Source organism: Apteryx mantelli, chromosome 33 (assembly GCF_036417845.1).
Source record: "Apteryx mantelli isolate bAptMan1 chromosome 33, bAptMan1.hap1, whole genome shotgun sequence".
Classification (NCBI taxonomy): domain Eukaryota; kingdom Metazoa; phylum Chordata; class Aves; order Apterygiformes; family Apterygidae; genus Apteryx; species Apteryx mantelli.
The window spans coordinates 2027648-2043204 of NC_090010.1; the positions used below are offsets into that span (position 1 = coordinate 2027648).

Genomic DNA, 15557 nt, shown 5'->3' on the forward strand with positions numbered 1-15557 from the left:
TAGGGAAAAACACACTTTTACTGCTCCGTTTTCAATATGGAAGGGCCAGGAGGGGGAGGCCGGGGCCAGAAATCTCACTGCCTCGGTGAGATCTCGGCTTTGCCCCGAGACCCTCCGACTGCAGCTCAGCTCCCCGCCGCACCCCGCTCCGGCGCCCCTCAGACGCCCCCGATGCTCTGGAGGAAGGTGAGCACCTCGGGGTTCACGTTGGCTTGGGCCAGGCAGGCGTGGAGGTGCAGGGCCGTGGCGTGCTGCTTCTCCCTCCGGAGCCATTCCCGGAGCATCTCGAAGACCTGCATCACGACGTTGTTGGGGTTGTCCTCTCGGATCTGCTCCAGGCGGCTCTTCTCCAGCCCCAGGCACTGGATCCCCACCTCCTGCCACTCCCTGCCCGTTTTTTGGGCCACCTGCATGAGGTCCCTCTCCGTCAGCAGGCGCCGCTCGCCTGCCGGGGAGAAACACGGGGTGCCGCGGCCGTAAGGACGCCCGGCGTGGGAGGGCAGAGCCCACCCCGCGCCCTCGCCAGCTCCGGCCGCGTCCTCACCGGCGCTCATGCCGGAGAAGCCCGCGGCGACCCCGGGCAGCGCAGAGGAGCCCAGGACGTCCTCCGCGCCCGGGAGCTGGAACCGCTGGACGAGGTCGAGGCGGGAAAGCTGGCGGAGGATGACGCCGGCCTTGCGCAGGGCCTGGCCGGGGAAGTGCTGGAGCAGGAGGCTGCAGAGGTCGGGCCGGGTGGCGGGACGCAGCTGGCTCAGCGGGATCTGCCCTTCCAGGAGGTACTTGAAGGCCTGGAACTGCTCGTCGGGGAGGGCGCACTGCAGGGCCAGCAGGGTCTCGCGCTCCCCCGCCGCCGCCACCGCCATCGCCGGCCCTGCAGGGGCGCCCGCAGCGAGCCGGCTCGGCGCCTGCCCCATGCCCTGCCGTGGGGCCCCCGACCCCCCCCCCCCGTGCCCCCCGAGCTGCCATCGGGCCAGTCTCTGGGTGTCCCCCAGCTTGCTTTGGGGCCTAGACCCACCTGGTTCCCCCCCAGCCTGCTATGGGGCCAGGCCCTAGGTGTCCCCCCCAGTCTGCTATGGGGCCCAACCCCCCCCCGGTGCCCCCCCAGCCTGCTATGGGGCCAGTCCCTGGGTGTCCCCCCAGTCTGCTATGGGGCCCAAACCCCCTGGTGCCCCCCCAGCCTGCTATGGGGCCAGGCCCTAGGTGTCCCCCCCAGCCTGCTATGGGGCCAGGCCCTAGGTGTCCCCCCCAGTCTGCTATGGGGCCCAGACCCTCCTGGTGCCCCCCCCAGCCTGCTATGGGGCCAGGCCCTAGGTGTCCCCCCCCAGTCTGCTATGGGGCCCAAACCCCCTGGTGCCCCCCCAGCCTGCTATGGGGCCAGTCCCCAGGTGTTCCCCCACCCCCAGCCCACTATGGGACCCAGACCCTCTGGACCCCCCTGTTGCCCCCCGGCCCCCCTGGTGCTCCCCAGCCTGCTATGGGGCCTGGTTCCCCCCCCCCATCAGCACCACCACCCTGGCCCGCTATGGGGCCCGGTCCCCCCTCCCAGTGCCCCCCCCAGTCTGCCATGGGGTCCGATCCCCCTAGTGCCCCCCAACCTGCCATGGGGCCTGGTCCCCCTGGTTCCCCCTCCCCCCCCCCACGGCTCATCACGGGGTCCGGGCTCCTCCGGTGCCCTTCGGTGCCCCCAGGCCGCCGTGGAGCCCGGCGGCGCCCGCTGCCCCCATCCGCCCCCCCGGTGCCCCCCGGCCCCGCCGCCCCTCACCGCGCTCCGCGCCGTCTCCGCTCCCGCTCCCAGGGGCGGGGCCTCCCGCTGCCCGCCAGAAAGCCGGGGCGGGGCCGGGGGCGGGGCCAGGAGAACCGGGGCGTGGCCCGAGGGAAGGGGGCGTGGTCTGATGAACAGGGGGCGGGGTGAACGGGGGCAGTTCTTGCCAGGGGGGGCACCTGGGGCAGTTCGGGAGGGTGCAGGGGTAGATTGGGGGGATGTGGGGGCAGTTAGGGGGCACAGGGGCAGTTCTGGAGGGTGTGGGGGGCAGTTTGGGGCTTTGGGGGGCAGTTAGGGGGTGCAGGGGTAGTTTGGGGGATGTGGGGGCAGTTGGGGGCACAGGGGCAGTTCTGGGGGGCTGTAGGGGGCAGTTAGGGGGTGCATGAGGCAGTCTGGGGGGCTGTGGGGGCAGTTCGGGGCTGTTAAGGGACACAGGGGCAATTCTGTGGGACTGTGGGGGAAGTTCGCGGCTGTGGGGGGCAGTTAGGAGGTGCATGAGGCAGCCCTGGGGGGCCGTGGGGGGCAATAACGGGGCACAGGGGCAGTTTGGGCACATGGGGCAGTTACGGGGTGGGGGGGGGGGGAGGGTCCCAACGAGGCAGGGAGCAGCCTCGAACCCGCAGCCCTCGGCAAAAAAAACCCTCCAGCCGTGCGTTTCCGAAAGTCGAGCTGTATTGCGGAGTCCCAGCCCCCCGGCCCGGCGCAATGGGGGGGGCCGCGGCGGGCCCCCCCCGGGCCCCCCCCCCGATCCCACCTCCTTTGGGGGCCGGGCCCCACCGTGTCCCCAGGTTTCGGGGTCTCCCCGTGATTTTGGGGGGCCCCACAGCAGCCCCATCGGGGGGGGGAACTCAGGGTGCCCCCCCCCCCCAGTCCGGTTCGATGGGGGCAGCGCGCAGCCTGCCCCGGTGCGGGGGGGGCTCGGCGGCGGCCCCCCCCCCCTCGCTGCGGCCCGGCGCCCGGGGCGCCCCTCAGGCCGGGCCGCCGGGGGGGCAGCGGGTGCCCCCCTCCTGCCCTTCGGTGCCTGCCAGCGGGTGCCCCGTCCTGTCCACGCACCAGCACTGCCCGCGCTTCGGCCCCTTGGAGGCCCGGCACTGCGGGGGGAGTTGCCATCAGTGGGGGGGGGGGGGAACACAGACCCACGGGGGGGGGGGGATGCAGACCCCCCACGTGGGCGCCCAGCTCCAGGGAAACTGAGGCACAGGGAAACTGAGGCACGGGGGGGCCCTGGGTGCTCCACCCGCCAGGACACCCCACCTGGGGAAACTGAGGCACGGGGAGGATCCCTGGGTGCTCCACCCGCCAGGACACCCAATCCAGGGAAACTGAGGCACGGGGAGGATCCCTGGGTGCTCCACCCGCCAGGACACCCAACCTGGGGAAACTGAGGCACGGGGAGGATCCCTGGGTGCTCCACCCACCAGGACACCCAACCTGGGGAAACTGAGGCATGGGGGACAGCGGGGCGCAGGGTGCCCCCCCGGGGCCCCCCCACCTGCTTGGTGCGGTAGAAGCCCTTGGTGTCGCAGTTGGGGATGAAGATGTCCTCGGCGCTCAGGTACAGCGAGGCCTTCAGCTCCTGCATGACGGCGGCCAGGTGCATGCGGCAGGGCGCCTGCGGGGGGGGGGGGGGGGTGTGTGAGCCGGGGGGGGGGACGGGACAGGACAGGACCGTCCCCCCGTTGTCCCCAACTTGTCCCCGTCCCACCCAGGGCACCCACCGTCTCCAGGTCCGGCCGGCTGTCAGCGTGCGGGGGCCGCTCGCGAGCCCCGGGGGGGGCCGGGGGGGGCCGCGGCTCCGACGTGGCGGGGGGCAGCTTGCGCCCTTCCTTGGCACCGTCCCCTATGGGGTAGGAAGAGGGGGGGGACATGGAGGGGGGGGGAAATCAGACCTGACCCCTTTAATGGGGGGGGGGCAGAGCTGGGGGTGCCCCCCCCCGCTGCAGCCCCTCCCGCTGCCACACGAGGGCGTCCCAGGCGCCGTGCGCAGCGCCGAGCACCGCCGGGGCTGCCCCGAGCCTCCCCCCGCCCCGGTGCAGCCGGGATGGGGGGGGAAGGGGGGGCGTCTCATGGGGGGGGGGGCAGCGGCAAAGCAGACCCCCCCTCCCCACTGCTCAGCCCCTCCGCCGTGGTCTCCGGACCGCAGGGATTTGGGGATCCCCTGCCCCCCCCACCCTGGGGACATGGGGGTCCCCAAGTCCCCCCCCCATTTCCCTCCCCCAGTCCACCCTCGGGGTCCCCCTGGTATATGGGGTTCCCCGTCCCTTCCCCCGGGGATACGGGGACCCCCCCCCCCGGGTCCATCCTGGGACACGGCCAGGACCCCCCGTCCCCGGCGTCGGGGGGGGCCGAGTCCCCGGTCCCCCCCGGGATGGGGTTGCCCGAACGTGTGGGGCTGTCCGGGAATACCGGGTACCCCCATCCCTACCCGACGGGCCCCCCCGGTCCCTCCCGGGGGTACAAGGATGCCCCGGTGGCCCCGTCTCTCTCCCGACGGTGGTGTCCCGGGCCCTCCCGGGGGGGGGGGGTGGCGGCGGGTCCCCGAGCCCCCCCTCTCCCTTCCCCCCGGGGTACGAGGGTCTCCGGTGCCCCAATCCCGCCCCGACGGGCCCCGCCCGGGCCTTCCCCGGGGGTACGGGAATCCCCGGTGCCCCCATCCCGCCCCGACGGGCCCCGCCCGGTCCTTCCCCCGGGGCATGGGTGTCCCCCGCTCCCTCCCCGGGGTACGGGGCTCCCCCGGTGCTCCCAGCCCTCCCCGACGGGCTCCCCCCGGTGCCTCCCCCGCCGGTCTGGCGCTCCCGCCGGTGCCCCCATCCCTCCCCGACGGACCCCACCCGGTCCCTCCCCGGGGGTACGGAGGGTCCCCTGGGGCTCCCTGCTCCCTCTCCCCCCCCCTCCCTCCCTCCCTCCGGGGCCGGTGCCCCGACGGGCCGGGGGCGCTCACCTGCGGGGGGGTCGGTGGCGGCGGCGCGGGCGCGGGCAGCCAGGGCGCGGCAGACGCCGGTGCCGCGGAGCAGGGCGCGGAGCGGGGCGCGCTCGCCGGCGCGGGGGATGCAACGGAGCCCGCGGGCGCAGCCCGGCGTGTAAACCCCGCACGGCTCCCCGGGGCCGCGGGCCGCCTCGCCGCCGCCACCGGCACCGGCGGCAGCCGCCGCGGCCCAGGGCGCCGGCGCCAGCAGCAGCAGCGCCGACACGAGCCAGCAGCCCGCGTGCATGGCGGCACCGGGACCGGGACCGGGACCGGGACCGGGACCGGGACCGGGACCGGGACCGGGACCGGGACCGGGACCGGGACCGGGACCGGAGCGCACCAGGGCCCCGCCGCCGCCCGCTCTGCCCGCGCCTGGCCCCGCCGCCTCCTTAAGTACCGCGCCCGGCCCCCGACCTGCCCCGGGCCGCCCCGCCAGGTGCGCCCGGCCCGGGGGGGCCCGGGGGGGCCCGGGGGAGCTCCGGGATACCGGGGAGGGGGGAGGCTCCGGGACCCCGGCGCTGCGCCCCCGGAGCCGCAGCCCGGTGCTCCCCCTGCCCCACATATCGCTGTCCCCGACCCGGTGCCACCCTGCCCCACGCCACCCGCTGCCCCCTGCCCCCATCCCGCGGACCCCCCGGGCCCCCATCCCGGTGCGCCCGGATGCATCCCAGACCCGGTGCACACCCCAGTGTCCCCAGTGCAATGCCCCGGTTCCCCCAGTGCCCACCCCAGTGCCCCCAGTGCAATGCCCCAGTTCCCTCAGTACACAGCCCCAGTGTCCCCAGTGCAGTACCCCAGTGCCCCCAGTGCACAGTCCCAGTTCCCCCCAGTGTACAGCCCCCCAGTCCCCCCAGTACAATGCTCCTAGATCCCCCAGTGCGTACCCCAGTGCAATGTCCCGGTCCCCCCAGTGCAATACTCCCAGATCCCCCAGTGCATGCCCCAGTCCTCCCAGTGCAATGTCCCCGTGTCCCCAGTGCACACCCCAGTGCCCCCCGGGAAATGCCCCAGGACCCCCCCCGGGTCCCCCCGCCAGGCCCCTGCACAGCCCCGCCCCCGCCCTAGGGGGCGCCCGCACCCGCCGCGCCCCGGCCCCGCCCCCTCCCCGACGCCACACCCCCCCGCCCACCCCGGCGTGCCCCGCCTCCCCGCCCGCTCTGCCGGGTTGCGATTGGCGCGGCGGGCCGTCAGTCGGAGCGCGGCGGAGCGCGATTGGCGGAGCCTCGCGGCGGGGGCGGGGGGAGGAGGAGGAGGAGAAGGAGGAGGAGGAAGCGCGGCGCGAGGTCCCGGATGTGAGTGGGGCGGCGGGGCCGGGAGCCGGCCGGGAGCGCGGGCGTCCATGGAGGGGGCGGGCGGGGCCGCGCCGGTGAGGGCCGCGCCGGGGGCCCGTGTGTGGGGTCGGTTGTGGGGGCAGCCGGGGCCCGGTTATGGGGTGGGGGCGGTTATGGGGCAGCTGGGGGCCCGGTTATGGGGTGGGGGGCTGATATGGGGTGGGGGCGGTTATGGGGGGGGGCTGGGGAGCTGGTTATGGGGGGGCCTGTTATGGGGTGGGGGCTCAGTTATGGGGCAGCTGGGGGCCTGCTTATGGGGGGGCTGGTTATGGGGTTAGTAGTTATAGGGGGGGGCGGTTATGGGGGAGCAGTCTATGGGGACAGTTATGGGGGGGGTGGATATGGGGAATGGGGGCCCTGGCGGGGGGGGGGGGGGTCATGTGGGAGCCTGGGTGTAGGGGGCTGGTGGGGCTTAGTTATGGGGGAGCCCAGGTATGGGATAGGGGGGGTTAGTGGCCCAGTTATGGAGGTCTGGCCAGTGGGTCGTTAGGCCCGGGCTTTGGGAGGGAGAGCCCGGAGTGGGGTGGAGACGGGGGGTGCCCTAAGGGGGCCCATGGAGGGGTGGGGGTCATTCGGGGGGGGGGATGGATGGAGGTGATGGGGGCTGGTTTGGGCAGCGGCGGGTGGGTGCCCCAGGGGTGCACGTGGGAGGGGAGATGGGGTGGGAGTGTGGGGGGCGCCTAGGCCGGGCCCGGGGAGAAAGGGGGATTTGGGTGATGCCTGAAAGGAGAGTGCAGGGACGGAGCGATGGGTCCGGGTGCCCGGGGAGGTGCGTGGAGCTGCCGGGGGTCGAGCTGGGGGTGCTGGGGAGGGGGAGGGGGAGGATGGACCCGGCTGGCAGAGCGGTGCTGGGGGGGGTTGGCAGGGAGGGTTGGGACGGGCCAGGCTGAGCTGGGGGGCGGATGCGGGGCTGGCGCAGGAGGAGCTGCCCGCGGAGGCAACGGCTGGCGGGAGAGCGGAGGGGAAAGGCCTGGAGACGAGAGGGTTTCCCTCCCTCTGTTCCCCTCTCCGGCAGGTTTACTGTCACGACCGGGATGGATGACTTAAACCTGCACTACAGGTTCCTGAACTGGAGGCGACGGATCCGGGAGATCCGAGAGGTGCGAGCTGTCCGCTACCAGGAGAGGTTCAAACACATCCTCGTGGATGGGGACACGCTCAGGTAACCTGGCGCTGGCGCGCTGGGAAGGAGCCTGCAGCCAAGACGGGCTGGACTGGGCGGGCAGAGGTGGGACCGGCGGGGCTGTCGGCTCCCCTCGCCCTTCGCGTCCCGCGCGAAGCAGCGAGCGCTCGGCCCCAAGCCGGAGCGGGTGACCGGCGCCCCCGCTTTGTCCCCTGCAGTTATCATGGGAACTCGGGCGAAGTCGGCTGCTACGTCGCTCCGCGGCCCCTGACCAGAGACAACAACTACTTCGAGGTGAGTCGCCTCGCGGCGGGCAGTGACCCCGCAGCGCCTGGCCTGCGCTGAGACGTCGTCCGTCTGCCTATGAGCTTCTCTGCTAGACCTCCCGCCCGATTTAAGGCCTGAAGGTGCTGGTGGGGGACCGATCGGTCCCAAGCGCCCGCTGCGTTGCGGCCAGACTGAAGAGCTTCCTCGGTGTCACCTTGCAGGTGTCCATCGTGGACAGCGGCGTGCGTGGGACCATCGCTGTGGGCCTCGTGCCTCAGTACTACAGCCTGGACCACCAGCCGGGCTGGCTGCCTGACTCCGTGGCGTACCACGCCGACGATGGGAAGTGAGTGAGGGCCATCGTGACCCGGGGAGCGGGTTGGGGGTTGTCCGTGGCCTCTGGAGTGGCCTGGGGACAGGGAATAGCTCTAGGCAGCCCCCTTGCTGGCACGAGCGAGGCTCGGGGGGGGCTGTGTCTGCTCCTTGCCCTTGCTGCTGTTATCGGGGGTAACAGGGGAGGGGGAAAACGTAACCCAGCGTCCCCCCGCGTGCCTGGAGGGGCTGTGCCAGCCCCTGGGCCGGGCCGTGTCCGATGCGACGCTGCTCTTCTGACCCCCGCAGGCTTTACAGCGGCCGAGCCAAGGGCCGCCAGTTCGGCACCAAGTGCAGCTCCGGGGACCGCATCGGCTGCGGCATCGAGCTGGTCTCCTTCGAGGTGCAGACGGCCCAGATCTTCTTCACGAAGAACGGGAAGAGGGTGAGAGCCACGGGGCTCCTCTGCTGGGCCTTCTCCTTCTGTTTGTTTTTAGTCTGCTGGGGCTGGAGTTTGTTTGCTCCCAGAAGCAAATGAGATGTTGAAACGGCCCCCGCACTGCGGGGCTTGATGCCCCTGGCCGCGCGGTGCAGACCCTCCCGGCCTTCCCTCTACAGGTGGGCTCCACCATAATGCCGCTGTCCCCCGACGGGCTCTTCCCGGCCGTGGGCATGCACTCGCTGGGCGAGGAGGTCCGGCTCCACCTCCACGCGGAGCTGGGCACCGAGGAGGACGACAGCATCATGATGGTGGACAGCTACGAGGACGAGTGGGGGAGGCTGCACGACGTGAAGGTGTGCGGCACGGTGAGTGAGCCGGGCTCCGGCGCTGGAGCCTTCCCTTTGGGCAGCGCGCGATGGTTTTCCCTCTGCCCTCCCGCCCCGAGGGAGACGGCGCAAAGCCGGGAGCTCGCTGACCCCCTGCGCGCGCACTCAGGGTTCACGTCTTCCCCTGCACCGGGAAGGACTCGGGGGCCCTCGGTGGGATCGGCCTCGCTCGCTCGAGTGTGACGGGATCAGAAGTCTCCTTACTGGAGCCTGTGGCTGGGAGGCAGCCGGGTTACGCGGTGCTGCCGGAGCCCAAATCGGAACACATTTGGGCTCTGTGGGGAGCGCATCTGTCTCTCGTCATCCCCCCCTGAGCTGCGGTAACTTGTTTTGCTGCTGTCCCTATTGCCGTCATGCCAAAGTCCCTGTCGGTAGCCAGTGCCCCTTGCGCCAGGCGCCGCTCGAACCCAGCGTCCCGCCGTGCTATTGAGCGGAGCAAAGAGCGAGCGGCGAGAGCGCCGCGGGGAAACGCCGGCCACAGAACAGGCCTTGAGCATCCTCAGCGAGGCGCCGGGTCGGAGCCGAGTGCTGGGGCCTCGGCCCTTCCTGGCCTCAGCTAAGGCAGGCGACGCTGCTCCGTCGCTACTTGAGGTCCTCTTGGATCGGCGGGTCAAAAGCTCTCGCTTTAATGCGCAGCAGACGGGAGGTTGCTCGGGATTTAGGGCTTTGTGTGACCTTTCTCTAAGGTCCTGTAAGCGTTTCCATGTGTATTTGTTTTTAGCCTTGCTTGGGGCAGGGTGGTGCTGACCTTTACCGAGACCCGTCAAAGCCCTGGGATGGCTCCAGCTCCCCCCTTCCCTGACATGCCAAAGGTGTTTTCCAGGGTCTAAGCGTGAGCGGGGTGACTGGACGGCAAGGAGGGCAGGCAGGGCTGGATCAGGGACCTCACGTGGCCCCTGGCTCTGCCAGGAAGAGGCTAAAACGTGTGTCCCGCAGCAGCGCGTCTCCTCTGCCTTCCCGTGCTGGGCTCGGCTCCGCTTGGAAGAGCTCCCGAGCGGTGAAAATGGGTCATTTCCCGTGGATGGAGCGTCTGCAGCCCTGAGTGATGGGGCCTGCTGCTTGTTTATCTGCTGCAGATCTTGGTGTGTTTTCCCTCGCTAGCTAGAAAGCTTCCTGCCCCCTCCCGGAGCTGGGAGCCGAACCCAGGAGTCCTGACTCCTCGGCTCCCGCCTGCCCCTCCCTTGGACCAACAACACTTCTGTCTGCCGATGCCTCCGGGCCTGAACTGGAGCTCTGGGAGTGCGTGAGCCTGCTGGCTCATCTCTGCCGCCTTCCCGGGGCCGCCTGTCCCTGGGGCCGAGCAGGAAGAGAGCTCGGAAGGGCTCCAGGAATTGCATCGTTCTCCCGCTCCACCCAGCGCTGGCCCAGCTGCGACTCCACGGACAAGCTGGGCCGGGAGCTCGGGTCTCCTTCCCCGGGGCTGGGGGCCTGGGCGCTGCGATGCCGCTGGGGCAGGGGAACGGCGAAGCGTCCCCGCCGCATCCCCGGAGCCCTGCGGGGCCGGAGGCCGCGATGACGTCCGTGTTACGTGGGGAGGGTGCGGACCCGCGACAGAAAGCAGCTGCTTCCCACCTCTCGGCCGAGCCCGGCATCCGGCCGCGCACGTGCGCCCGGGGAAGGCCAACGTGCGCGTAGCGAGTGGTGGAAAGGAGCCCTGGAGCCGGCTCCCTCCTGCCAGCGTGCCCCTTTCCGGCGTGGATCCCGAGGGGACCTGTTCCCCTGGGGCTGCCGCTCGCGCTGACATCCGTAGCCGCTTTGCAGGATAAAATGGGGCCGGGGCTGATCGCGTCCCTGCTGTCCCGCCTTTTCCCTGCCCGACGAGGGCAGGGGGTGAGCTGGGCTCACAGGGGGGCGGATGCGTTCGCCAGGTCCGAGATGCTCGTCTTCATCCCCGCTTGGCGCCGAAGTGGCGCGGAGACGCGCGCCGCTGCCTCCCGGGAGCCCCGCGTGCTTTCGCAAGAGGGCAGCGGGCGCCCGGAGCGCCGAGGAGGCGCAGGCTTCGCCCGAGGGCTGGTGACAGCTCGGCGGCCCCCCCCGGGAGCCTGCTCTGCCTCCGACAGCCCCTTCCATGCAGCCGAGCCCTTTGCGAAAGCAAACCCCAACCTCGCAACCCCTCCAAGTCTTAAGAGGTTGCAGCTGTGAGCAGGGCCGGGGCCTGGCGGCGAGGGCCGGCTCCGCACGAGGGGGTGCAGCGAGCCGAGCCGAGCTGAGCCGAACCGCGCCGCAGCCCGGCCTGGCCTGAACTCTTTGATCCCGGCGCCGCGCCTGGGACCAATCTGCAATCCTGGGCCCGGGGCCCTTTTCCATCCTCCCCCGCTCGCCGCGGCCGACATCTGGCTGCGGAGGAAGGGCCGGAGAGACGGGCGAGGGCCTCGCTGGCCTTCGCGGGCAGCGCCGAGCGCGCGGCGATGCCGCGGGAGGGCCCTGCCTTTGCTCGGCCCGGCCCCAGCCCCTCGCTTCCCCCCCCTTCTCGCGCCGATCCCCCCGGCTCCGGTGCCGCCCGTGGCTGTTGAACGATGCCGGCGCTAACGTCGGCGAGGGAGCGGCGCGGGCTGACGTTACGGGGTTATAAATAGAGGCTCGCGCGTTCCTGGCAGCTGCCCCCCTCGGCTCGCCCCCCCCTCTGGCTCGCAGGGCGGCATTGGATGCTGCGCGGCATGGCGGCCCGGCGCCGCATCCCCAGGCCGCTCCGGGAGCCGAGCGTCCCTGCTTGCGTGCCTCAGTTTCCCCACTTTTAAAGCAGGGAGTATTTTCGCTGGGGAAAGGGCAAGGACTGTTCCCATCCCTGGGGCCGGCTGCTTCCCCTCTCCGTCGGGCATCCGGCACCGGGGCCCGTTGTGGGCGCAGCCAGCCCTCGAGCTCGCTCCCCTCTGCAGAAACGGGCCCTTCCCTGCTCCGACGCCGCGTCCCCGGCTTATCTCCGGGGGAGGAAAGTTGCCCAGGTTTCTTGGTTCGGACAGCGTGTGCCGCTTGAAGCCGTTGCCCTCATAAATTGCGGCGAGCACCGGCTCCCGGGGGAGCGCGGCTCTCGGCGAGGAGCGGGGGGAACCCGGGGCTGCTCAGGGCCTGGGTTTGCTCCGGATTTCACGGGTCGTCGCATCCAGCTGCGCGGAGCCGGCTTGGACGGGGGCGATGCCGGAGTCGACCTGAGCGGCCGGCTGCCCCCCTTCCCGCGCGCGGGGCCTCCGTCGCTTTGCGCTCCCCTTGCCGTACCGCCGCACCGGGGTGGGGGGGGGAATCACGGCTCTCCCGTGGGACCGATCGTCACCCCGCGGTGCATCCGGGCCTGGCCGCTCTGCGCTGATCCTCCCGGCGTGGCGGGAGGGACGCGAGCGGCCCCACGTCGTCCTCGCGCGCGCCGGGCTCGCTCTCCCTGCCCCGAGAGACGAGGGCAACGTCGCTGGGGGTCCCTTTGCAGCGGCATCCTATAACTCTTGGGCCTCCCCAAAACCCTCCCTTCCCGCTGCCCGGCCGGCTCCAGCCCGGCAGGAAATGAGAGCGTCTGGGTAAGAATGCGAGTTATGTGCGTTAGCGTGATTAAGCTGCCTCTCGGAAACGGCCGCTTTGGGTTTGGGCAATGGGGCAGCTCCAGCGTGGCCCTCGCTGCAGCCTCCGGGCTGCCCCAGCCCCGGCGGATCAGCTCGGAGGGTCCCGTCCTCTCCCGGCCCTTCCCTGGGCGATGCTCCCTCGGCGAGGGACGCGCTGGGGGCTTTACGCTGGGGCGCGTTGCACCGTGCCAGCCCGGCCCCGCTCCGTTCGCGGGGTCGAACCCCTTGCGGAAAGCAGCTCATCCCGCGGGCCGGCCCGTGTGCGGGACGTGCGGCGGCTCGCGTTATCGCCCGCTCTTATCGCCGGAGCTTTACGTAAGGCCCAGTTTCCTCTTTTTTTAAAAATTTTTATTTAAAGACGCCTTTGCTATTTTGTTTTTTTTTCCCTTCTCCGGCGGGGGAACATTTTTTTGGCCGTTCGTCTCCCGAGTTTGTTCCTCGTCCGATCAGGTCATTCGTCGGCCTCGTCTAAACACGGCGCCTCCTCCAGCGCCGCGCGGGGTTTCCATTCGGGCGCTCGCGATGGACGAGCGGTTCCGAGAACGCGGCGAGCGAGCGGAAAAATGCAAACCGCTGACCCCGGCGGCGGCAGCGCCGGAGCCGGAGCCCAGGCAGATTGGTTCAACATGTGGGAGCGGGGCGAGGGCCTGCGTGTGAATCTGAATCGGCGCCGAGGCTCCCGGCTGGCTTCGGCCCCGAATCCTCGGTGATTTGACGGGGGTGGGGGGGGGATTGGCATGTTGCGCCCCGATGGGCATGAGCGGAGGCGAGGAAGAGGACGGGGGGCGTCCGAGCGGTGCTTTGCAGCTCTTGGACTCGCTGTGTTTTTTTTCCACGCAGCTGCGCTGGGGCGGACAAAAGCCCGAGCCCGGCGGAGGCAGGAAACAAAAGCTGCTGCCGGCGAGGCCGGGCTGGAATGCGGGTGCTGGCCAAAGCAAACCTCGTGACGCAGGGCTCGCCGCGTGAATTCGCCCGGCCCCGAGCCTCGTAAACATCCCGGCCTCCCAAAAACCCCCGCTCGGAAATTCCCACCGGGTTCCTGGCATCGCCGGCCCGGGGAGGCGGCTTCCCCCCTCGGCGCGGGGTGATCGTGGCACCCTCGGCCCGCGACTTTCCTCGCCCCCGTGCTCGGTCGCTGCAGGGGGGGGGTTTGGGGACCTGCGGTCCCGGCGCTCCTTGGTTCCCCTTGTCCCCATCCTGGCCCGGCTGGGACGTGCCCAGTTTGGGATCAGCTCCCTTCTCCCGTCCTTGGGCACTGGGAGCCTGACGTCCCTCCCGGCGGTCCGGGGCATCCCCAGGGCCGTGGCCACGTATTTCGGAGCCGGGTTGCACCCGCGGTCCGGGCTGGGGCTGCCGCCACCATCATCGCTATGGAGGGGATGCAGCCTCGTGCCGTCCCGCGGGGCAGAGCCAGCTCCCTAAATCCGGCTGAGAAGCCCGAAAGCCGCCTTCTCACCCCGGGGAGAGCCAGGGGGCTGCCACGCTGTGCCCCCCCCTCCCTGACCCCCCTCCGCTGCTTCCCCCAGCTCCTGGAGTATGTGGGCAAGGGCAAGAGCATCATCGACGTGGGACTGGCCCAAGCCCGGCACCCGCTCAGCACCCGCAGCCACTACTTCGAGGTGGAGATCATCGACCCCGGCGAGAAGTGCTACATCGCCCTCGGCCTGGCCCGCAAGGTGACGAGCCGCGGGGGGGGGGGTGGGGGGGCGAGGGGACCCAGGCGTCCGGGCTGCCGGCTGGCGAGCCCCGTGACCCTCCTCTTCCTCTCTCTTTGCCCCAGGACTACCCCAAAAACCGGCACCCCGGCTGGAGCAGGGGCTCGGTGGCCTATCACGCAGGTGAGCGGGGCCCCGCGGCGTGAACCCCAAGGGCGTTTAGAGGCCGGGTGCTGGCGGGTGGGGGGGTCCCCAGTGTCGTGTCCCCCCCCCATCACCCGGCCAGTCCCGGGGATGCTGCTCGCCGCCGTCGCGGGCTGCTGGCCCGACCTCCCCGCGGCCCACGGAGGCGTTTTTGTCTCTGTTCTGGTTTCGCTCTCCATCGACGTCGCTGCCGCCGCCGCCGCCCAGGCTGAAATGTCAGTCTGCTGGCGCCCGCCCCGCGCTCGGTGCCGGGGGGGGGGAAAGGGGGGAGAGCGCTGCCCTTCCTCGCCCGGCTCTGCCTTGCCGGACGTCTCCCTTCCCCTAGCTCGGCCCTTCAGCCTCCTCCTCCTCCTCTTCCTGGAAACCCTTCCCCAGCCCTGTCCCCGGCTCGGCGTCACGGCCCCGGGAGCCAACGCCGCCCCCGCGCCGCGTCCTCCCCGCCGGGCAGCGGGTGCCGGGTGGGTGCCGGGCCCCCCCCCCCTCCATCCGCATCCCGCGGCAGCTTTTCCTCCCTCGCAGATGACGGGAAGATCTTCCACGGCAGCGGCGTGGGGGACCCCTTCGGGCCCCGCTGCTACAAGGGCGACATCATGGGCTGCGGCATCATGTTCCCCCGCGACTACATCCTCGACAGCGAAGGTGCGCGGGGCCTTCGGGGACGGGGGCCATGGCCCGGCTCTGCCCCCCCCGCGAGGGTCCCCCCGCGGCTGAGTCCCCTCTCTGTCGTCCCCCCCCATTTCCAGGTGACAGTGACGACACCTGCGACACGGCCGACGTGAAACCCAAGCCGCGCGGCATCAGGAACGTCATGTACCTGCACCAGGAGGAGGAGGAGGAGGAGGAAGAGGAGGAGGAGGATGACGGCGAGGACATGGAGCAGGAGCACGAAGGCAAGAAGGTGGTGGTAAGAGCTCGGCCGTGGCCCGGGGGGGGGGGGCACCGTGGTGCTAATTCCCCACCCCGGGGGGAGGCAGCGAAGCCCCCATTCACCCCCAAATACCCCCGGCTCTGTTTTTCCCCCCCCTCTTCCAGGTGTTCTTCACCCGCAACGGGAAGATCATCGGCAAGAAGGACGCGGTGGTGCCCGCCGGCGGGTACTTCCCCACCGTGGGCATGCTGAGCAGCGGCGAGAAGGTCAAGGTGGACTTGCACCCGCTCAGCGGCTAGGCCGGGGGGGGCGGGGGGGGGAATTAAGCGGGCGCCCCATGGCCCTGCTTGCCCCCCCCCGGTGCCCCCCACCAACCCCTTGCACTTTAACGCCTCTGCCCCGTGTCCCCCGGCGTTGGGGCTCCCTCTTTTCCCCCTGTGTTATTGCGGGGGGGGCCAATCCCCCCCCCCGGGGTCCTTGGTGCCCCTTTGGAAGGGCAGGGTCCCCCCCCAGCTACGGTTACCCCACGGTGCCCCCACCTTGGAGCACGGGGCAGAGTTAAGGGTCCCAATTTGCCCCCCCCCCCCCACCGCCCCGTTCACGGTGTCACTGTTACCCCCCCCCCAATTTTGTGAATGTAAAGTGCCCCTCTGGGCCCCCCCCACCCCACCCCACGGGGCAGTGCCCCCCC

General features: G+C 71.3%; 3 protein-coding genes across 6 annotated transcripts; 1 reads left to right on the top strand and 2 right to left on the bottom strand.

Moving 5' to 3' along the window:
* Positions 1–1827, bottom strand: LOC136994857 (FAS-associated death domain protein-like). Its single transcript, XM_067314223.1, has 3 exons — positions 1763–1827; positions 545–871; positions 1–445 (listed from the first exon to the last, which is right to left on the bottom strand). The coding sequence occupies exons 2-3, from the start codon at positions 861–863 to the stop codon at positions 159–161; spliced, it is 606 nt and encodes a 201-aa protein (XP_067170324.1). The 5' UTR covers positions 864–871; positions 1763–1827; the 3' UTR covers positions 1–158.
* A 684-nt stretch (positions 1828–2511) lies between these two features.
* IGFBP6 (insulin like growth factor binding protein 6) lies at positions 2512–4974 on the bottom strand. The gene is made up of 4 exons (XM_067313939.1): positions 4704–4974; positions 3481–3602; positions 3255–3374; positions 2512–2853 (listed from the first exon to the last, which is right to left on the bottom strand). The coding sequence occupies exons 1-4, from the start codon at positions 4972–4974 to the stop codon at positions 2731–2733; spliced, it is 636 nt and encodes a 211-aa protein (XP_067170040.1). The 3' UTR covers positions 2512–2730.
* Positions 4975–6003: 1029 nt separating this feature from the next.
* On the top strand, positions 6004–15522 carry SPRYD3 (SPRY domain containing 3). Of its 4 annotated transcripts, none has more exons than XM_067314217.1 (11): positions 6004–6022; positions 7077–7223; positions 7403–7478; positions 7673–7797; positions 8073–8208; positions 8382–8570; positions 13666–13815; positions 13920–13977; positions 14518–14637; positions 14742–14902; positions 15031–15221. In XM_067314217.1, coding segments are annotated over exons 1-11 (1299 nt in total). In that variant the 5' UTR covers positions 6004–6020; the 3' UTR covers positions 15166–15221. The 4 variants fall into 4 exon arrangements, with proteins under 4 accessions (XP_067170318.1, XP_067170320.1, XP_067170316.1 ...); XM_067314219.1 differs by having other exon boundaries at positions 14742–14896; XM_067314215.1 differs by lacking the exon at positions 6004–6022 and adding an exon at positions 6037–6096 and having other exon boundaries at positions 14742–14888; positions 15031–15522.
* Positions 15523–15557: the final 35 nt, after the last annotated feature.